Source organism: Tamandua tetradactyla, chromosome 16 (assembly GCF_023851605.1).
Source record: "Tamandua tetradactyla isolate mTamTet1 chromosome 16, mTamTet1.pri, whole genome shotgun sequence".
Taxonomy (NCBI): domain Eukaryota; kingdom Metazoa; phylum Chordata; class Mammalia; order Pilosa; family Myrmecophagidae; genus Tamandua; species Tamandua tetradactyla.
Genome location: NC_135342.1, coordinates 20,082,802 through 20,105,952, shown reverse-complemented (window position 1 = coordinate 20,105,952; position 23,151 = coordinate 20,082,802). Strand labels below are relative to the sequence as shown.

The following is a 23,151-nucleotide window of genomic DNA, read 5'->3' as shown; positions in this document are numbered from 1 at the left end:
AGGGTTCTTTAGAGACACAGAACCAACAAGAGAGATCTGTAGATAAGAGATTTATAAAGGGATCTCAGGCAACCATGGGAGTGGAAGAGTACAAAATCCATAGGGCAGACTATGAATCTGGCAGCTCTAATGAAGGGTCTGGACAAACTCCAAGGAGGGACTCACTGGCTGAAGAAGCACTGAAAGAGTCTCTTTTCTTCCTTCAACTGATTGGATTATCTTATTATGGGAGACGTGCTTTAATTGATCACAAATGTAATCAGCCATAGATGCAATCAACTGACTGATGATTTAATACACCAGCCTTGTGGTTTATCAACCTGCCAGAAAATATCCTTGTGGCAACAGTCAGGCTAGTGCTTGCCTGGCCAGATGGCTGGGAATAATCACTTGGTCGAGTTGACACCAGAACCTAAACATCACAACTTGCAAGTTGTTCAAAGGGGAAATTTTTAGTTATAATGTATGCTACCACAAAAAAATACTTTTAAAAAATAAGAATATTGAGTGGCTTCCAAATTTGGCATAGATAGCAAGAATGGTCAGGAATCTGAGGCCAATGTTGGATTGTTTCTCCCAACAGTGATAAAAGTTAAATGGCATCCCAAGGAAGAAATTAGACAAATCTAGAATGTGGGTCTTCCAACATGACAATTGACCTAGATTTTCAGTAAGTCAAGCATATGGTTAAAGGTTAGAGGGGAGATTGGTCTTTACTAAAGGAGACACAATAGCCATAATAAGATGAATGGACTTTTAAATATTTATTTAAAACATTAAGGCTAGAAAAAGCAGTTTTGAGAAAAATCATTCGGAATTTGAGTAAGGACTAGGTATTATGTAATATTAAAATTATTTTTAACTTTGTTTGGTTTAATTTAGTACTTATGATGTCATGGTCAGGTCCATGTGACAACTTGGCCAAGTGGTTGTACCTGTTTGTCTGGTTGGGCAAGTGCTGGCCTGTCTTTTGCTATGAGGACATTTCATAGAATTAAATCATGATCATGTCGGCTACATCCACAGCTGATTCCATTTGTAATCAGCCAAGGGATGTGTCTTCTTTAATGAGTGATGCTTAATCTAATCACTGGAAGCCTTTTAAGGAGGATTCAGAAGAGAGAGTCTCTCTTCCTGCTTCAGCTGGTGAGCCTGTCCTGTGGAGTCATCAGCTTCATAGCCTACCCTGCAGATTTTGGACACTACGTTCCCATGGTATGTGAGACAGTTTTATAAATTTTATATTTATGAATATTTCCTGTTGATTCTGTTTCTCAAGAGAACCCTGACTAATACATATGGTTTATCAATACGTTTTAATTTTCTTTTTAGAGAAACATGGAAATATTTAGGGGGAAATGGCATGATGTCAGGGATATGATTTAAAATACTACAGCAGCAAAAACGGAAATAAAAAGTCACAGATTCTCAAACAGATATAATGTTCATAGCAACATTTTTCACAACAGCCAAAAGATAGAAACAATTGAAAGGTCCATCCACAGATGAATGGATAAACAAAATGTGGTATATTCATACAATGGAATGCTATTCATCCATAAAAGGATTGAAGTACTAGTAGATCCTACAACACAGATGAACCTTGGAAAGATTATGCAGAGTGAAATACACCAGACAAAAAAAGATAAATATTGTACAATTCCACTTACATATTTAGAACAAGTAGAATAATTGAAAGTAGATTGGAGGTTAGCAGGGGCGTGGGAGAAGGTCATAAGGAGTTATTGCTCAATGACTAGAGTTTATTTTTCAGGTGATGAAGAAGTTTCGTTAATGGAAGGTGGTAATAGTAGGACAACATTGTAAAAGGAATGCCACTGAGATGTATTATTAGAAATGTTAAAATGGCAAATGTATTTTGTATATATTCATACACAAATATAATAGAATCTTTTGTTTCCTGCTAGTTCAGAGCTTTTCATTTGGGGGAATACCCATCATCAAAATGAGCAGTTAAAGCCTAAAAACGTTGGAAGCTTTATGCTGTTTGTTTTGTGGCCTTATCAGAGTCTTTAGTATCTTGGAATGAATAGCTAGTGCCAGGTTTTATTATCAGAGGTCTAACTGCAACCAGTCACACGTAAAGTGAAAAATGCAATAGAAGGAAAACGATTCTGAGATCTTCTGTTCCTTAAATTCCGTGTCCAATGCAAGTCCAACCCAGCACCTTTAAAGATCTCTGCTTTTATCTTGGACGTCACTTCTCTGTTACGATGGGAATTTTGTTTTCTTTGCAAGCTTCGCGTTTCAATCCTATATGGCCACATTTACATTATGTAAAAACTGACAAAATAAAAAGAAGAGAGGAACGTAGGGGAGGAAGGAGAGAAACGGTACGAGAAAAGAAAAAGAAAAGAGAGGTAAAGTGCCAAAATCATCCGTGAACTGTGAACTAAACCTGCTTATTTTACACAACATAACGGCAATCGACTGTAAGGCCAACGCTGCCGAGGATTCTGGGAATTGTAGTCCGGGGCTTCTGGGAATTGTAGTCCTGGCGCTGCCTAGAGTTCAGGCACTTCCGCTGCTGGGAAGCGTGGCTGTTCCTACCGGCTTCGTAGTGGAGGTGAGTTAGCGCGTCTTCCGTGTCCTCCCGCTTTCCTGGCCGGCACGTGGGGTCCATAGTTATCGGCCCTCACCCTGCTGGAAGAGAAACCGTGGCCAGCGGTGGAGGGCGCAGCCTGGAGGCGGAGGTAGCAGTTTGCGCCCCTGGCGTTGGGGTGGTTCGCGTGGCTCCGGGCTAGGGGCAGGTTCGGGTTGTGCCTCGCGGGGCTTCAGGGTCTTCCTGGCGCTTAGCAACCGCTTCCCACCTCCTCGCACCTTCCACATGCTCTGCCGCCTTGGGCGATATTGGAAGAGTTAATTTCTCCGTTTTTACTTAGTAAAATGGGGTTAATAGTCGTAGCCTACCTGGTAGGGATGTTGGGAGAATTACGTGAATAGACGGGAAAATGCTTAGAACAGAAACTCGTGCATAGTGAAAGTGTTACTGGGGCTCCGCGGACAACGGAGTCTCGCCGCGGGAAGAAAGTGAAGGCCTGTAGCATGGAGAGTACCCGCTAAAGGAAAGGAAGGAGTGCGGGCGTGCTCGACAGAGTCACGCTTCGGGGTGAACAAAGTTGATCAGTTTTATAGAAACTTTAGCCTATAGCAATTTAAAATTTTTGCCCCGTGATTGCTAGGTGTTCAGTTTGTTTCAAAAGGGTTCATTTCCGTCTGAATTTATGGCCTTCCTATTTTGCACTCCTTACATTACAAAACCTCAAAAGAGGTTTTCCTGTTGGTCGGAAGGGAAACCTGCTCTGCAAGTTTCAAGGCTGGAGCTGGAGTAGAGGTGATGTTAATTTGTAGAGGTGTAGAGCTGGAGTAGAGGTGATGTTAATTTGAGAGCTGGCGGTGAAACTTAACTGTTTCAGGACCAAATGGAGGACTGGTGACCATAACTCAGATATCTTCTAAAAAGTAGTCGGTTTTTACCATTCTTATTTTTTCTCAGAGAAGCACTTGGTCCTTGAAAGCTTTTGTGAACCCCAGATGGGTTCACTGCTGTAGCGCCACTGTCCGTTCTCCGGTTCCTGTAGCAAATGGGGCTGTTCCAGAATTCCTAATGATTTTTTCTCCCAACCTCTTTAAAAAGTAAGGAGTGAGTCTCAACCACAGTGATTTTTCGGGGAGCGAAGACACAGCCGTGATAGCTCCAGCGTTGTTTGAGTCCTCCTCCATGACTTCCTGAAGAGAAAGAAGGAGGCAGTGACCCCTTGGGTCCTGGTCCTGTTGCTTGGATTTGGTTTCCCAAATTTTTGGTCATACTCTGAGAAAGCATTTAAGGGTACAGCACAGATTGAGTGAGCAGATAGACAGTTTATTAAGAACTCATGTGAAAGGGCATGCAGCAAGAGAAGGAGTGAAAGGGAGAGGCCTTCGCACTGTGGGGCAATTTGCTGTTATAGATTTTTGTTCCTTTTATAATTTGTATTAACCATTTTACTACCGTCCCCTTTTTCTTCTTTCCTTGATGCTTCATCATAGATGACTCATTCAGGCAGGGGTTGTTGGCTCCACTTTTCTCCCTCCTTTGGGATGCTTGAGCCCAGAGGACTCACTCATGAGGTTGATGGGCCCCAGGTACTGTTCATTGCTGTTCTCAGAGGTATCTTTCTCCTTGGGGCCTGACCACTTCTTGGAATTTGCCCTTTGCTCCACAGCCAGCCACCGACCTAATTCTAACCCTTTCTTAGTAGTATCATCCCACCCTTGAAAGTCTTAACATGCTGTATTTCATTAATGCTATCAATAGAATGTGTTTATTTCCCCCATTAGCAAATTATTCTGCTAGGAAAATGCTTAAATATTTGTAAAAATAAACATGAGATTTGATGGGCATATGTTGATGAATGAGTAATAATAATTGATTAGCATGTTGAGTTCTAGGTATTCTAAGGGCTTTGTATACATCAATCAGCTTAATCCTCATAACAGACCTGTGAAATAGTACGATTATTATTCCTGTTTTGCAGATGTTATGGAAAGACCTTAAATTATTTGTCTAAAATGAAACATCAGGGAAAAGGTGGAAATGATCCTGGGACAAAAAAATGTTTAGTGGAAAAGCTGGTAAAATTGAAATAAGGCCTGAAATTTAGTTAATAATATTGTACAAATCTTAATTTCCAGATTTTGATAATTGTACTATAGTTACATGAGATGTTAACTGTAGGTGAAGCTGTATTCGTTTTGTAGCTTTCCTGTTATTTTCAGATTATTTGCAAATATAAGGGTTTTTAAAAAAAAAGATTTAGAGTCTAGATCAGGACTGCCCAAATTTGAACCTTATGCTGAAATATACTGGTTGAATAACTTGGGGCAGGTCATTTAAACTCTCTGTGCCCCAGTTTCCTAACTGATAATGTAGGGATCATATGAGTATCCTCCTCATATAGTTGTTGTAAGGATTAAAAAAGGACATGTACATAAATTGTGTGGAAGAATGCCTAGCACACACTGAGTGCTCAATCTATTAATTCTGTGTAATGGAATATAGTATATGTCTAACATAAGAAAAAGGGATTGTAGGGATAGACAGATGTTCTTCTCCCTACCCCCAACTCTTTCTTTGAGATTTAGCTCTACTCTACATCTGAATAAATACAGATTTTTGGTGTTATGATCTTATTTAATGTTACTGTACTTGTCTTTTGAATTCACAAGGTCAGTGGAATAATTGGAACAACTCTTATTGTTTGGGCAATGCTGAGTTTTAAATATCACCCCAGTAATGTTTGTCTGTTTTATGGTTGAGAGCCACTTAGCAATTAAAAGCATAGGCTCCTGGCTAAAATCCTATGTCTTCTTCTGTTAAATGCTTACTCATGAACAAGTGGCTTAATATCTCCATGATCCTCAACTGTACAATGTGCATAAAAAGTGTCTTTATCTCTAAGGTAGCAGTCAGATGAGTGGTTAAGCACTTGTAACAGGTATCTGCTCTAATTTTTTTAATTTTAAGCCCTCAGCTGCCATCTAAGTAGAACAGGTTGCTTAATTTGATCTTTACATTTCTTCTAGCTGTTACATACCTTGCTTCTGATCCCATTTGTGAGGATTAGAGAACAGGATAATCTTAATCTCTTGTGTCTCCTTTCTTTTCTCTTCCCTTAGACCCATGATTTGAGAGGAAAAAGAGTTGAAGCCTGGCCTCTGAGGTGAGGACCTTAAATTCTCAGTCTGACTGACTCTGCAGGTTGTTTTGGACTGATAGTAGAGAAGAGCCTAAAAGGTTTTTGAATTTTTTGTTCCCTCTTTCTAGAATCAGAGATGCTGTAGATCACACTTCCTCCAGATATCTGCATATTCAGTGCCGCAGTCCTCTCAAATTTCTGATCAAATTTTACCATCTTTTCTAAAACAGCTCTCTCTCTCTCAACCCCTGCATTCTTATTTTCCTTCTTAAACTTTTTATTTTGAAATAATTTCAGCATACAGCACAGTTACAAAAATAATACAAAACTCAGGCAGAGAACTCCAGCATACCCCTTTTCAGACACGCAGGCCCTCCAATTTTAACATTTTACCTCATTTACTCTATCATTCTTTTTATCTACCCATCCATCGTGCAATTAAGTATTAAATAACGTAATACTTCCTTGTACTTTTCCTAAGAACAAGAATAAACACTGATGTAACTACAGTTACCAGCTTGTATAGTTATCAAATTCAAGAACTTTAACATTGACGTAAAGCTTACAGTCTATATTCCAATTTTTAATATATGCCAATAGTGTTCCTCTGAGCCTTTTATCTATTATTAGATTCAGTTCAGGACCATGTATTGCACTTAATAGTCATCTTTTTAAGTTGCTCTTTTTTCTAATTGTGGAAACAAATACAACAAAAATCCCCTGCTTTGTTTCTGTCACAAGTTGACACATTGAATACTTATCAATTGTGTTGTTTATTACCTGCCTTCCCTACTATAATATCAACTTCATGAAAGTAGGGATGTTGCTTTATTCACTCATTTATCTTTAATATATAGAATTGTGCCTGGTACTAGGTAGGTGTTCAATAAATATTTGTTGAATGAATGAATGGATCATCCCAGTGAGTGACGATGAGCCTCTGGTCTAATGTAATACAGGATGCATTTCTATCAACTATTCAACCATTCATTTAAAAATTTTTTTTTTCCTAACAGTAGCATATACAATATAACTTTTCCCATTTTAATCACTTTCACATTCGGACATTCTCTTTTTTCAGCAATCTCTGTCGGGTGCCTGTTGTATCCCATGAAATCTTCTAGACAGTGAACAAAACAATGTGACTTACGTTCTAAAAAGGGAGAGAAATATAACCAAGCAAGATAAATAAATAAAACATGCTAGTGAGTGATGAGTGCTAAACTATAAAAAGGGGATGAATGGGAGAAGGAAGCGATGGAGTGGGGAGTTAAATTATATAAAATATGTCTAGGGAAAAACTCAGGGACGATATTTGAGGAAGTACTGATGGTTATTAATAAAGAAATGAATAAATACACAAAATAAAAGGATTGCCTTATCCAAAATCCATAACTGGCCCTTTTATGAATCCTTCCCCTTCTAAGGATAACCTTGATGTTACTCAAGCAAGGCGAATAAAAGACCCAAAGGAAGAAATAAAAAGATAAAATTCATGCTTTCCTTCTCCCAATTAGAAGCAGTCTCAGAATTTTACAGCTCAGAGGAACCTGGAGATAATTAGTCCATTACATGCCTAACTGGGGGTGTCTTCAGTCATTCTTTGATTCCATTTTTATAAAATGCAATTTTGAGCTATATTCACATACCATATAATCATCCAATGTATACAGATAGTATCATCATGTAGTTGTGTGTTCATCCTCAAAGTTGATTTTGAACATTTTCATTGCTCCTAAAACAATAAAAATAACACCAAAAATAAAAGTAAAAAAGAACACCTAAAACGTTCCATACTGGCTAGCCCCTCTGTGTTATTTATTTATTTTTTGTCATTATTTTCTTACTCATCTGTCCATACAGTGGATAAAGGGAGTGTCAATCGCAGGGTTTTCAAAGTCATGGTCATTCTTTAGGATTGAGACTGATTCCATATGTTTTGAGCACTTCTGATATTCTAGGTGCCAGAGATAAAAATTGTTAATCATCTCACAGGGAAAGCAGGTGTTTACATTTCTAATTCACCTCCGTTGCCTGGTGAAGAAAGACTTTCAGAGGAGGGATTTGAAGGATGAGTGAAAATTCTACAGGATAAAAAAGGGGAAACAGGTCCTTTATAGAGGCACAGTGACAGGAGGAAAGGCAGGAGAGGACTTGACAACCCAGGAATGAGTAAAGTCTCAAAACTCAGGCTTAGAAAAGTGGCCTTGCTGCAGTTCTGAGTCAGGCATTCTAGACCCCACTTGCTTTTTCCTACTAAATATTGTGAAATGTCAGGTCTCCTTGCCAAACCCTGTTACTGAGCAGATCAGGAAGGTGCAGACATACAGAGCTAGAATGAAGGGAATTGGAAGTTATGAACTGATTTCTCTCCCAAGATTTAAGAAGTTGATACAGTGCTGTCATTCTCTTCCCTTCTGGAGGACTTCTGCTTGGAGTAGGGAGACCCAAGAACGTGAATAGCTGCCATGTATTGAATGCTTACTTGTCTTTATTCACCAAAACCTATTAACAACCCTTTAAGTTAGATCCCGTTACTATGCCCATATCACAGATGAGGAAACAGGTCCCAAAAGCTAGTAAGTTACAGAGTCAATTTTAAATTCGTAATGAGCTGTCTCTATCCTCTCTCAACAGATCATTTTCAGCAGAGTCTATATGGCTCCAGCCCCTCTTTCCTTCTGTCCTTAAGGACGTGCCTCCCATCTCTTGGGATTTGTGATTAGAAACAGCATGGAGACAAGTTGAGGATCCCAGGCTCTGGAGTCATAGCTGGATTCAATGCTGTCTCGCCTCTCACCAGCCCTCCAACCTCAGGTAACTGATTCTCACTAATCCTCTAGCTTCTGCATCTGTTAAATGGGAACACTTAACTGAGAGCTTATTTAATGGGTGAGATTCTGAGACGGGTTTTAAAATTTTTTTTCCTGTTCATTTAATTGAGATGTAATTCACATGTTATAAAATTCACCCTTTTGAAATGTGCTATTCAGGGCTTTTTAGTATGTTCACAGGATTGTGCAACCATTACCGCAGTCTAATTCTAGAACGTTTTTACCAGCCTAAACAGAAACCTCACTCTCCTTAGGTGTTACCACCACCCCTCCCATTCCCTCTTGCCCCCAGCCCTGCACAGCCACTGATTTGCTTGCTAGCTCTATAAATTTGCCTAGCCAAGGCTTGACTAGAGTCACTCACTGATCCTCCAAAGCAACCCAGAAGTTAGGTTCTAAAGTTACAATGAGACAAAGACTGTCCAATTTTTGTTTAAAATGAAAAAATCAGCAGAGTCGTATTTTAAATTAGTTTTTCTTTACTATGGTATGCATGAGAGGAGAGGGGAGGTACCACTGAGATGCTTCTGATTACACTAAAAAAATGTATAGGTATCTTTACCTTTTAAGGAATGAGATGCTGAGGTCAATTGAGTATCGCTCCAGGATGACAAATTTTTAAGTAACAGAGCCAATCAGAATTAATGACTTTGGAGGGAAAGGTGAATTTCTCAAGACAAAACATTGATTGGACAGTCACTTAAATGTGGATGTCATGGAAGACTCCTTTATATTAAAATGATGACAATAATGTATCTCCACTCATGTACATGAGTGTCCCTAGCAGCATATTCCTAGTAGCCTAAAAGTGAAACAGCATCAATGAGTGACTGGACACACAAGTGTCTCCATACAATGGAATGCGATTTAGCCATAAAAAAACTGCTTTTCTGATAGATGCTACAACTTGGATGAACCTTGAAAACATAATTGCTAAATTAAAGAAGCTAGGCCTGAAAGATCACAGAGTTTGTGATTCCTTTTATATGGATATCCAGAGTAAGTAAATCCATAGAGACAGTCTGCAGATTGATGGTTGCCAGGGGTTAGAGGGTAGGGGAATTGGGGAGCAACTGCTTAATGGGTACATGGTTTACTTTTGGGAAACAAAAATGTTTGGGAGCTTATATAGTGTTGGTGGTTGCACAACATTGTGTGTGTACTAAATGCCAATAAATCATTCCCTTTAAAATGGTTAATATAATGTTACGTGTATTTAGCTTCAGTTGTAAAAAATGATGACAAAAGACATATCAAGGAAAATGTCATGATTCCATTCCCAACAATCTCATTTCTACAGCTGTAGGGAAATTGGTTATGAGTTTTGCACCCACTCACACCTTTGATCTCCATAAGTATGCTGTGAGGTAAACACTATTATTCTTATTTTGCAGGTGACAGACAGATTGAGGCACAGGGAAGTTAATTAACTTCACCAGGGTCACCTTATAGCAGTACCAGGATTTGACTCTATTTCTTTTGGCCCCACAGTCCATTCTGATAGCGGTTCATTCCACCAACATTGATTTCCCATGATGCCCAGGATGGGAATGATAGCCCAGGGAGCTGCAAGGGGCTCTTGTGTTAGGCTTGCTGCTTAGAGTTGGGCAGGTTGTTCACTGTTTTAAGACCCCTGGCTGAGACGTCAGTTGTGTGTGCTGTAGCAGGGGTCCCTTTTTAAAAAAATTCAAATGGACTATGGCCCATGTCTTATGGCTTCTTTCTCCATTCCTAGCTCTGCCTGCTCAGGACTCTTTCCCTTCCAGAGGAGCAGAAGAAGATGACCTGGTTTCAGGTGAGTTGAGTTTTAAATTTTATCTCTTAAAATGACATCTCTTTTTTCAAAGATTAGAGACCTTTTTCCTGAAAGATAAAGGAGGACAACAGGTATTTGTTATATGCTTCTTCCTTGCTTTTTTTATTCATTCTATTTATTTTTCCATGTAACTTTTGTTTTGTTTTGTTTTTTGTATTCATTTGTTTTATTTTATCTTCTCACCACACATTAGTCCAAACATTCCTAGATTAAAAAAACCCCACAGTATTATACTGTTTGCCTGTCAGCCATTTTCTCTCCTCTGCAAGAATAATAGGAAATTCTCTAAGCAGAAAGGAAAGAGAACAAAAGGATGTTTGGGATTTCAGGAAGGAAGGCAGAACAATGGAATGGGCAAAACAAAAGTAAATGTAGTAGACGTCCTCGTCTTTGGTTTTATGTTGCCTTTGATGGTTAAAACTAAAATGGTAACATTGTCTGATGTAGTTCTAAATGTATGTAGAGGAAATATTTAAGAAAATTATAAGTGAAATAGGGTAAAGGAACTTAGGGAAGTAAGGTTCCTATACTTGAACTGATAAAGTGTTGACACCAGTAGACTAATAGCTTATATCATGTAATACCTAGAGCAACTACCAATAAAACTGCAAAAGTGATTCAAGAGAAGGTACAAAGATAGTAGAGAGGTCCTTTGTACCCTCCACCCAGTGTCCCCCAAAGGATACACATTAATCACCAATAGTAAAATTTCAAAACCAGAAAATGTAGATGTGTTCAGCTTTATGTCATTGTAGCACATGTGTAGATTTATGTAACCACCACTTGCAAGTATAAATGTTGCATCAGCACAAAGATTTCCTGCAGTTCTATTATTGTCACATCCACACTCCTGTCTTCTACATTCCCTAACTCCTGGCAACCACCATCTGTTGTCCATTTCTTAAATTTTGTCATTTTGAAAATGTTACAGAAGTGGAATTAATTATGCAGTATATAACATAATGAGATAGCTTTTTTCACTCAGCATGATGTCCTTAAGGTCCTTCCAAATTGTGTACGTATCAATAATTCATTCCTTTTTATTGCTGAGTGGTCTTCCTCACTCTGTTGTACCACAGATTGTTTAACCATTCACCACTGAAAGACACTGGGGTAAGTTCCAGTTTGGGGCATTAAAGCCACAGTGGGCAGTTACGTATATATTTTTGTGTGGACGTAAGTTTTTATTTCCTTGGGATAAATGCCCAGGAGTGTGGTTGCTAACTGGCGTGGTAAATGTATGATTACGTTTTTATGTTAACTTAGCGGTTCCTGCTTTCCTTTATTATGTGGTTGATTCAACAGAGAAACTGAATTTTTAACTGTTATTTAATTTTTAATTTATTTAAATGTTCATAGCCATATGTAGCTAGTGGCTACCCAATTGGACGGCACAGTTCTAAGAACTTTTTGTGTATTCATTCATTTAATCTGTAGAAGAATCTTCTGAGGTGGGTACTGTTAGGCAGATGAAGAAATTGAGACTTTAAAGAATATCTCTGTCTAAGGTCACGCTTTGTGGGCTTTGGAACTTAAACTGAGGCGATGTGATCTGAAAAACTGTGATGTTAACTTTAACCCTCTGCGTGCTATCGTAGATGGTTGTCGTAGATGGGTGGCATGTACCTTGAGAACACAGCGGATGATTTATATAACTCCCCAGGAAGGGTGACTGAAGGTCTTTTGGTTTGTCAAAGGGTAACCAAGTGACATTACTCAGGGTTAGTGAATGTATAGTGAGAAACGTAAGATGGAAATTATCAGACTCTGTTGGAACTAAATTGACCCAATGTTTCTAGGACAATTTGGTAGTATCAGTCAAACTGAAATGTGTATACTCCATAATTCAAGAGTTTCAGTTCAGGGGACTTATTGTAGGAATAGTTATCAGTGGCACTATATAGGGGCTATTTTTTAATTGCGCAAACTCTTTTTTTGTATGTCGTAGTTTATCCATAGGCATATTTAAATAAAATATCCAAATAATCATTATAAAGCCTGTGTTTGTATTAAAGTTTCATGAACAAATTTAAAATTAAGGCAAACAAGGAAAAAAATCTACAGATACAGATACCAATTTTTAAAGTTCTAAATATTAAACAATAACAAGTACCATTTGATTGTCAAAACTGTGAATGTTCTTAAAATATCAAGTGGAAAGTTATAGCAAATATCTTTCCTACAGTAATGACCTATGTTACTGAACATTTTTAAGTTTTTGATTTCAGGAAATTGCAAAACACAAATGTTTTTACAATTAACATATGAAAATTTTAACCACCAAAGATGGCTATCTTAGTTAGCTTATCCATAAGCATATTTAAATAAGATATCTAAATAATCACTGTAAAGCCTGTGTTTGTTTTTTTTTGTTTTTTTATGTGTGATTCCATTTATTTAGTTATAAAATAGACAAAACTAACCTATAGGGGTAGAGCTTAGATTAGGTTTTACTTGGGGTAAGGTATCTGGAAGGAAATATGAAGGAAGCTTTGGACCTTTTCTTCAAATCAGAAAGCTGAAGAATTCTCAATAGAAAACTCACATTGATGACAATGCTTGTGACATCCAAAGCCAAGATCTACAGATGGCCTAACCTGCATGTTTTGTAATTCCCATAAGTGGACACAGAATATAATTGTCAGCCAGAACCCTAGATACAAAGCAGTATGGAAAGTCTAGTGTTGATAGCCATTTTCTTTTTGGTTCTAGCAGGTGACAATCTAGGGTCTATTATTGTGACTGATGCCAACAGTGATGAATGCTGCATCTCTCGATCCCGGCTGAACTGAAGTTTGAATAATAACCGTTGTTTCAGGAGACAATCCTTCCAGTTGCTCTGGCTTTTTAAATGTTAGATGATTGTTGGTTCTATGCTCCCTTTTCTCCTTCAGAGTTAAAAACTGCAGCCGACAGTTTGAACACTGGAAAGTTCTCTTGTTCCAGTGCCGCCAAAAGTGATTCACATATGATGCTGATGCTTTGAAAATTTTTAGACAAAATGGACACAGCAAATTTTTAGTGTTTTCATGGCAGGTTCTAAAATGCATGTCCACATCAGCAAGGGCCGATGATCTGTAATTGCAAACCTGGCACACATAAGGCATCTCACCAGGTTTGTGATTATCTTTCATATGTTGTAAGAGAAGCTGGTCTGTTTCAAATGACAGTTCACAGATTTTGCAAACAGGGGAGGGTTCCTGGGGGAGGTGCACATTTTCAATGTGATACTGCAGCTGGAAAGGAGTGGAAAACTGCCGGTGGCAGTGCTGGCAGGTGGTGTGGACTTCCCAGCTGTCACCCATCTGCTTCTCAAGCTCCAAATGGTGCTTCATGTGCTTCATAAACTTCACATTTTTTAGAACTTTCAAGCAGCTGAGGCACTTAAAGTTTGTGTAAGTCTTCACTTCTGGCCACCCGTCTCCTTTATGCTGTCCATAGTAAAAATCAGGAAGTAACATGATCATATCTCTTTTCTTGGAATCCACAGTCTCGTTATGACTTGCTGGGTTTGAAAAGTCTGTTTTTGCCAGTCCTTCAAAGCTATTTGTGGAGTCCTGTGTTGCAAGATCAAAATGTGTGTTGATATTTGCACATGCCCTTAGAAATAACGTTCCATTCTGAACATGGTTTACTGAGGTAGCAACACCTTTTGAGGCTGTACCAGTGTTCATTGTGATGAATGCACCTGAAAGGGTATCTAAAGAATCTTTCCTGGGGGTTCCATCACTGAGTTTAGGCCTTTTGGAGTTTCCACTGTTTACATCAGAAGGGGAAGGTCGCTTTGAATCATGAGGACTTTCATCCTTGCTTCTGACAGAATAAGCAGCTCCAACCACACACCGAGTCCATGGCATTGGCAAATCTGAGGCATTTAGGGGCATGACCTGTGGTGGGCTCCTTTGGCATCCAGGTTTAGCTGAATGCTCCATAATCATAGGAGTATCTGTTGGCCTCAATGCAGGTGGAGAAACTGTCCAGTTGGCCACTGCCGTTGATGATGGGGTCATATGGTTTGAAAGCTTCAGTGCTTGGGTGGTCGCTTGATCCATGTGACCCTTCCTTTTTGTTGAACCTGAGCCTTGGGTAACTCTGTTCAAAATGTTTGAAATCACAGGTTTTGCACTTGAAATCACCTTGACAAAGAGAATTTCAGGATTTTCACTTTCATGTTCCACTCCAATGAAGATCAGCTCAGCATCTTCATCATCTTGGTGTTCAGAGTCTTCTCCATCTCTCATCTGTGGTGCAGGTTCCTGTGCCTTCTCACTCAAGAGATGTGCCATTTTACAATTATTGTTTTGCTTGATTGAAGCCAGTGGTTCCTTCAACTTCCAGAGCTTTCTTTTTATAAATTGCTACCAGTTCCTGAAGTTGTGAGTCCAGGTGATTTGGTGTGGCTATCCACTCTGTGGCCCAGGGAGGACAAAATTTGTATCCTTGGAGCAATTCCTCAGGGTCTGCTGAGCCGCCTTTGCATCTACAGGACTCTCACCTCCCTCTGCAAAAGGAATCTTTTGTAAAGCCTGTGTTTTGTTAACCAATTTAAAATTAAAGCAAACAAGGAAAAGATCTGTAGATACAGATTTCAGTTTCTTGAATTCTAAATATTAAACACTATCTTAAATACCATTTGATTAGCTATCAAAATTGTGTATGTTCTCAAAATAACAAGGAGAAAGTTGTTACAAATATCAAATTTGTTCTCGTAATGACCTGTTTTACTAAGCGTTTTCAAGTTTTTAACTTCAGGAGTTTATTTTATCTAATATTACTATAGCTGCCTTTAGTTTTTATTTGTCAAATCTATTTTCCCTCTCTCATGTTTTATCCCTTAAATTACCCTTGCTAATACTCTTAAATTTTCCACCCTCCTCCAGACCCCCTCTCTGTCTTTCAGTCATTAGAGCCCCCTTTAATATTTCTTGTAGGGCAGATCTCTTTGGCACATTCTCATAACTGTTGTTTATCTCTGAAGATTTTAATCTCTCCCTCAATTTTGCTGGACAGCTTGACAGGATAGAGTTCTTCACTGGAAGGTCTTTCTTGTTCAAAATTTGAAATACATCATACTGCTGCCTTCTTGCCTCCATGGTGCCTGTTAAGTAATCTAAACTCAGTCTTACATGTATTCCCTTGTATGTGAACCATCTCTTCTCTTGCTGCTTTCATGACTTATTGCTTCTTTTCAAGATTTGACATTCTGAAAAGTATGTGTCTTGGAGTAAGCCTATTTGGATTTATTCTATTTGGGATTTGTTGGGTTTGTTTGGTTTGGATGTTTATGTCTTTTATAAGGGTTGGGAAATTTTTTCCCACTATGTCTTCAACTAGCCTTCCTATCTCTTTACTCTTCTCTTCTCCTTCTGAAACACTAATAATTCTCATATTTGTACACTTTGTGGTTCTGTTATTTCCCTGAAATCAAGTTGCAGATTTCCATTTTCTTTGCCATTTGTTCTTTTGAGCATTCAAGTTCACTTGTCCTATCTTCTAATTTGCATATTCTTTCTTGTACCAATTAAAGTCTGTTATGAAATCCTTATATACTTCTTTTTTTTTTTTGTATGCTTTATGGTGGGGGTCAATTTCATTCTTTTTCAACCGTTTGTTGAACTTTTTTTTTTTTCTGGGAAGACCCAGGAATCAAACCTGGGTCTCCTGCATGGCAGGGGAGAACTCTACCACTGAACTACGCTTGCACCCCGAACTCTAATATATTTATTTTTTCACATGGCCAGACACTGGGAATCGAACCTGGGTCTCTGGCATGGCAGGCGAGAACTCTGCCACTGAGCCATCATGGCCTGCCCTAAAATACTTTTAATTTGGTCTTCACTGTCTTTCATCGCTTTGATATCTGATATCTGATATTTTTCTTTTTTTTTTCTTTCAGAGTCTTCTTATGCTACTCCAGCTTCTCTTGACATCCTATATAACATGAATAACTTTAATTAGTTCTAAATTCTGTGTCCCCTAGGGTAATTTAATTTGGTCATTTATCTGAGCCATAACTTCCTAGATCTTTACGTGCTTTATGATCTTCTGTTGTGGACAAGGCATTTTTTTTAAATTGAGAAATCTTCACACACATACATTGTGTACATGGAGTATAATCAGTGGCTTACGATATCACATAGTTATGTATTCATCACCATGATCATTTTTTAGAATATTTGCATCACTCCAGAAAAAGAAATAAAAAGAAAAAACTCATACATACTATACATCTTACCCCTCCCTCTCATTGACCACTAGTATATCCATTTTACCCAATTTATTTTATCCTTTGTCTCCCCGGGAAAGGAGCCCCCAGTCTTTGCTAAAAAAAAAAAAAAAAAAATCAGGCACCCACAGCAGCGTGTCATAGTAGTGAGGAATAGGCCTTATATCTTGATTGAGTGGAGTCTGTGCACAGACTCCACTCAATCAAGATATAAGTAAAACCCATCAATTTTCTTCCAGGTTTGCCACAGGAGCTCCCAGTTACAGAGTGAAAGGGAAAATCTTCCCAAACAAACTACAAGAGTAGGCAGAGTCATGACTGAGTATAGTTACCCTCTTCTCTCTGTCCCAATTTCTCTAGTTTTTCTCCAAGGGATCCCCTATGTAGGGTAGACGATCCTTTATAATCATTCACACCCTGGAATTACTATTCTGGTCACTTTTTCTGTCACATCTTTCATTGTTGTAAGGAGCCCTGGTGACTACAGCCTCTTGTATTCTACCATCTTCCTGGAAGTCAAAACTCATATATCACGTCATCTTTCTGCTTAACAACAGAGTGATCTCCATGTTTGGCTGTGCATCTCAGATCTTCCTTGTGTTGTTATTTACTTCAGCCGAGACTCTGTACCTCATTATCATGGCCCATGACCATTATGTGATCGTCTGCCAGCCCCTGTACTAACCTATGATTGTTAGATGACAGTGTCCTCCCTAGTCAGTGGTCTGATTTATTAAGGATTCCACACTGGCAACACATTCTAGTGGTCCTTCTGTCAGTCCAACATAGGCCATCAAGTCTTCTGTCTTGTTCCCTGTCTGCTGAAGCTCTCTTTTCTGATAACTTCAATAATGAAATTTCAATTCTTGCTTCTCTGGTGTTGATTGGTGTTGGCTCCTTTGCCTTTATTGTCATGCCTTATATTCATATAATTTCCTCTTTACTGAAGTTTAGTTAAAGTTTCCAACCAGAAAAGAGCAAGGAAAGGCCTTTTCCATTATTTCCCTCATATCCTGTAGTGATACTATGTCAGCTCAGGTGCTGCTGTATATTTGAAGCCAATCTCTAACTCATCCGTGATTCAGGACATGATCATTTCCTTGTTCTATTCTATAGTTCCTCCTTTCTTGAATCCTGTACTCTATAGTCTTAGGAACAAGCAGATAAAGGATGTAATAAAGAGAGTTATAGGATGAATGCTCTGTTCTTTCATTTTGACCGCCTTTAGATTGAATTTGATTAGCTGTATACTGTTCAGAGTAGTACTTCTCTAAGTTAAGCAGCAGCAAAGAATAGCTCATCTCCGGGCACCTTCCAGGAAGGCCTGCAGTGGGCTCTCCCCTTTCTGACTGTGTAGGTGGCGCGGCCCTGACAAGAAGCCTGTCTGCGTGCCCTGGTGCGCGCATGGGTGCTGCCCAGAGCTCCCAAACCTCAGACCCAGGAACTCTGGAGAACCCTCAGAAGGGCAGGAAGCATGAGACAGATGGGGCATGACTCACTTTTTTTTTTTTTGCTTTATGAATACATTTAACACTGCTATTTCAAATGACAAATTTCACATTTTGCATAGAATTTAACCACATCGTAGTAGTTACTCTGAAAAGCACATTCACTTTTTTAAAATAATATTTTTAATGAGAAATCTTCACATACATTCAGTCCATACATGGTATACAATCACAGTATCATCTCATAGTTGTGTATTCATCATCATGATAATTTTTAGAGCATTGGCATCACTCCAGAAAATGAAATAAGAAGAAAAAATAAAAAACTCATATGTCCCATTACCCCGCCTCTCATTGACCACTAGTATTGCAATTTGCCCATTTTTTACTCTTATCCATTATTCATTTATTTTTAATCCTTATTTTTATTTACTTATCTTTCCATACCGTGGGTAAAAGGAGTGTCAGACACAAAATTTTCACAAGTACATGGTCACATTGTAAAAGCTACATAGTTATACAGTCATCTTGAAGAAACAGGCTACTGGAACACAGTTTAACAGTTTCAGGTACTTCCTTCTAGCCTCTCCAATACACCACAAAATAAAAAGGTGTGTCTATATAATACATAAGAATAACCTCTAGGATAATTTCTAGACTATACTTGAAATCTTTTAGCCACTGAAACTTTATTTTTTCTCATTTCTCTCTTCCTTTTGGTCAAGAAGTCTTTCTCAAACCCATGATGCTGGGTCCTGGTTCATCAGGGGAGCCCTGTCCCATGCTTCCAGGGAGATTTACACCCCTGGAAGTCAGTCCCATATAGGGGGAGGTCAGTGAGTTCACCTGTCAAGTTGGCTTAGAGAGAGAGGCCACATCTGAACAACAAAAGAGGTTATCTGGGAGTGACTCTTAGGCCTAATTATAAGTAGGCTTAGCTTCTTCTCCTTTGCAGGAATAAGCTTCAGAGGGCTGATCTCCAAGATTGAGGGCTCATCCCATTGAATTGGGTTTCCCCACTGCTGGTAAGAATATCAGAAATTCCCCAGTTGGGGAAGTTGAATATTTCCTCCTTTCTCCCTAGTCTCCCAAAGGGACTTTGCAAATAGTTTTTTTATTCTCTGTCCAAATAACTCTGGGATGTATTAGGGCATCACACTAATGTGGACAAACCAACAAGATCTTATGCCCTATTCAGGATACCATGTAATTATCATGTACAACTAAACTGACCATCCAAGTTAATTTAGGTAATGTGCTACCCATAATATACATTTTGTACCAAATAAACATCTCTCCCTTTAGTTTCATACAGAAGTTGAAGTTTTAAAATATGAACCATATCACCTTTTACCCTGGATTCTGATTTACCTTAGTCTTATCCAGATCAGCTTCATTCATCTCTCTAGTCGAAGTCTGATCCCTCTCTCAACTTTTTAAACAGTTTCTGTATGGGGTACTGCTGACTTTTATAGATTCAGAGCTCTAACTCTGGGTCTCAAGTGTCACATAAATGCCTGAAGTTTCTGGAAACAACCAGGTTATATATAAACCATATCCCAGTACTTAGAAATAACTGTTACAACTCCTGAATGTATGTGACTGCTGTAAAAGCTTACAATCTAGGACCATTTATAATAGGCCCCAACCTGATAACCCATGCTCTCAACTTCAGTTCTCTGAGTTTATATGTTATTGTTACTCCATCTGATTGAGGCATACTAATATTTGTTTTTTTTTTTGTTCCTGACATTTCATTCAGGATACAATCCTTAAGGTTCATACATCTAGTTGCATGCATCACAACTTCATTCCTTCTTGTAGCTGCTGAGTAGTCTGTTGTTTGTATCCACCACAGTTCCCCTATCCTTCCCTCAGTCGTACCCTTACACCACCTCCATCTGTTGTGAATCACAAACACTGCTGCCGTAAAAACCAGTGTGCAACTGTCCCTTCACGTCTCAGTTCCTCTATGTGTATACCTAGCAACAGGGTTGCTGTATCATATGACAACCCTATCCCTAGCCCCTGAGGAACCACCACACTGCTCTCCAGAGGGGCTGCACATCTCAACTTCCCTACCAACAGTGAATAGGTACATTTCTTTCTCCACATTTTCTCTAGTACTTGTTTCTCTCGGTTCATTTTTTTTTTTTTTTACATGGGCAGGCACCGGGAATCGAACCCGGGTCCTCTGGCATGGCAGGCAAGCGTCCTTGCCTGCTGAGCCACTGTGGCCCGCCCTCTCGGTTCATTTTTAAACAGATTTTTTTGCACTTAATCTAGTCCAACCTAAGTAAATAGACATGACTTCATCACCATAATCTATATGAAGACATTTCCTTTTCTTCTGCAGAGACTCCCCAATTTTCCCCCATATCCCCAACTTGTTGACATTTAGTTTTGGCATAATGCCTTTGTTACATTCACTGGCTGCATAATACAATTAAAAAAATTTATTAATTAATCCAGTCAAAATAAAACATGAACATTTTTAATGTATGAACATTCTATACCTGGTATGCAGTCAATGGCTCACAGTATCAATCACATAGTTGTATATTCATCATCTCAGAATGCTTACATCACTCCAGAAAAAGAAAGGAAAAAAGAAAAAACTCATACATACAATACCCCTTCCCCCTCCCTCTCATTGACCACTAGTATTTCCCTCTACCCAATTTATTTTAACATTTGTTCCCCCTATTATTTATTTATTTTTAATCCATATTTTTTACTCATCTGTTCATACCATAGATAAACAGAGCATTAGAACAAGGTTTTCACAGTCACACAGTCACTTAGTAAAAGCTGTATCACCATACAATCATCTTAAAGAAACATGGCTACTGGAACATAGCTCTACAGTTTCAGGCACTTCCCTCTAGCCTCTCGAATACATCTTAAACTAAAAAGGGGATATCTGTATAATGCATAAAATTACCCTCCAGGATAACCTCTTGACTCTGTTTTAAATCTCTCGGCCACTGATACTTTGTTTTGTCTCATTTCTCTCTTCCCTCTTTCAGTTGAGAAGGTTTCCTCAATCCCTTGATGCCAAGTCCCAGCTCATTCTAGGATTTCTGTCCCACGTTGCCAGGGAGGTTTACACCCCAGGGAGTCTTATCCCATGTAGAGAGAGGGGGGTGGTGAGTTTGCTTGCCATGTTCGTGGAGAAATAGGCCTTATCTGAGCAACAAAAGAGGTTTTCTGGGGGTGACTCTTAGGCCTAATTTTAAGTAGGCTTAGCCTACCCTTTGTGGGGATGAGTTTCATATGAGCAAACCCCAAGATTGAGGGTTGGCCTATTGATTTTGTTGTACTCTCTGCTTACGAGAATATCAGGCCTTCTCCAAATGGGGAAGTTGAATTTTCCTCTCTAGGCACCATTTATTGAAGAAACTGTCTGTCCCAGGTGAGTTGGCTTGACTGCCTTATCAAAGATCAATTGTCCATAGATGAGAGTGTCTATATCTGAACACTCTGTTCTGTTCCATTGGTCTGTATATCTATCTTTATGCCAGTACCATGCTGTTTTGACCACTGTAGCTTCATAATGTGCCTTAAAGTCAGGTAGCGTGAGGCTTCCAGCTTCATTTTTCTTTCTCAGGATATTTTTAGCTATTTGAGCCACCCTGCCCTTCCAGATAAATTTGGTTATTCGTTTTTCTACTCCTGAAAAGTAAGTTTTTGGTATTTTAATGGGTATTGCATTGAATCTGTAAATCAATTTAGGTAGAATTGACATCTTGACTTTATTTAGTCTTCCAATCCATGAACATGGTACACCCTTCCATTTATTTACATCTTCTGTGATGTCTTTTAGCAATTTCTTGTAGTTTTCTTTGTATAGATCTTTTGTATACTTAATTAAATTTATTCCTAAATATTTTATTCTTTTGATTGGAATTGTAAATGGAATGTTTTTCTTGATTTCCCCCTCAGATTTTTCATTACTACTGTACAGAAATACTACAGTTTTTTGAGTGTTGATCTTGTAACCTGCTTCTTTGCTGTACTCATGTATGAGCTCTAGTAGTTTTGTTGTGGATTTTGGGGGATTTTTCACATTAATATCACATCATCTGCAAACAGAGTTTTATTTCTTCCTTTCCAATATTGATACTTTGTATTTCTTTTTCTTGTCTAATTGCTCTGGCTAGAACTTCCAACACAATGCTGAAGAACAGTAGTGACAGTGAACACCCTTATCTTGTTCTTGATCTTAGGGGGAAAGTTTTCAGTGTTTCCTCATTGAGGATGATGTTAGCTGTGGGTTTTTCATATATTCCCTTTTTCATTTTGAGGAAGTTCCCTTCTATTCCTATCTTTTGAAGTGTTTTCAACAAGAAAGGATGTTGAATTTTGTCAAATGCCTTTTCTGCATCAATTGAGATGATCGTGTGGTTTTTCTGCTAAGAATTGTTGATATGGTGTATAACATTAATTGATTTTCTTGAATCATCCTTGCATTCCTGGGATGAATCCTACTTGGTCAGGGTGTATGATTCTTTTAATGTGCTGCTAGATTCTATTTACAAGAATTTTGTTGAGGATTTTTACATCTATATTTATTAGATTGGTTTGTAATTTTTTTTTCTTGTAGTATCTTTGTCTGGTTTTGTTATGAGGGTGATGTTGGCTTCATAGAAGAAGTTAGGAAGGCTTCCCTCTTCCATTTTTTTGAAGAGTTTGAGCAGAATTGGTATTAATTCTTTCTGGAATGCTTGGTAGAATTGACATGTGAAGCCATCTGGTCCTGAACTTTTCTGTTTTGGGAGCTCTTAATGACTGATTCAGTTTCTTTACTTGTGATTGGTTTGTTGGGGTCGTCTGCTTCTTCTCAAGTCAGTGTTGGTTGTTCATACCTTTCTAGAAACTTCTCCATTTCATCTGTGTTGTCTAGTTCATTAACATAAAGTTAATGTATCCTCTCATTACCGCCTTTAATTCTGCAGGATTAGTGGTTATGTCTCCTCTTCCATTTCTGATTATATTTATTTGCATCCTCTTTTTGTCAGCTTCACTAAGGGTCCATCACTCTTACTGATTTTCTCATAGAACCAACTTCTGGTTTTGTTGATTTTCTCAATTGTTTTCAGTTTCATTTATTTCTGCTCTAATCTTC

The 23,151-nt window shown here is 38.5% G+C and overlaps 2 protein-coding genes across 2 annotated transcripts in view; one reads left to right on the top strand and one right to left on the bottom strand.

The window, feature by feature from the left end:
- The first annotated feature begins 3,482 nt into the window (after positions 1-3,482).
- Positions 3,483-23,151, top strand: part of LOC143659042 (uncharacterized) — a 42,664-nt gene continuing 22,995 nt past the window's right edge. Inside the window, 4 exon segments of the mRNA XM_077131546.1 lie at positions 3,483-4,146; positions 5,680-5,723; positions 8,337-8,516; positions 10,269-10,328. Coding sequence (XP_076987661.1) covers positions 8,481-8,516; positions 10,269-10,328 — 96 coding nt within the window. The 5' untranslated portion in view covers positions 3,483-4,146; positions 5,680-5,723; positions 8,337-8,480.
- On the bottom strand, positions 12,877-14,590 carry LOC143659044 (zinc finger protein 280A-like). The gene has a single exon (XM_077131547.1). The coding sequence runs from the start codon at positions 14,588-14,590 to the stop codon at positions 13,073-13,075; it is 1,518 nt and encodes a 505-aa protein (XP_076987662.1). The 3' UTR covers positions 12,877-13,072.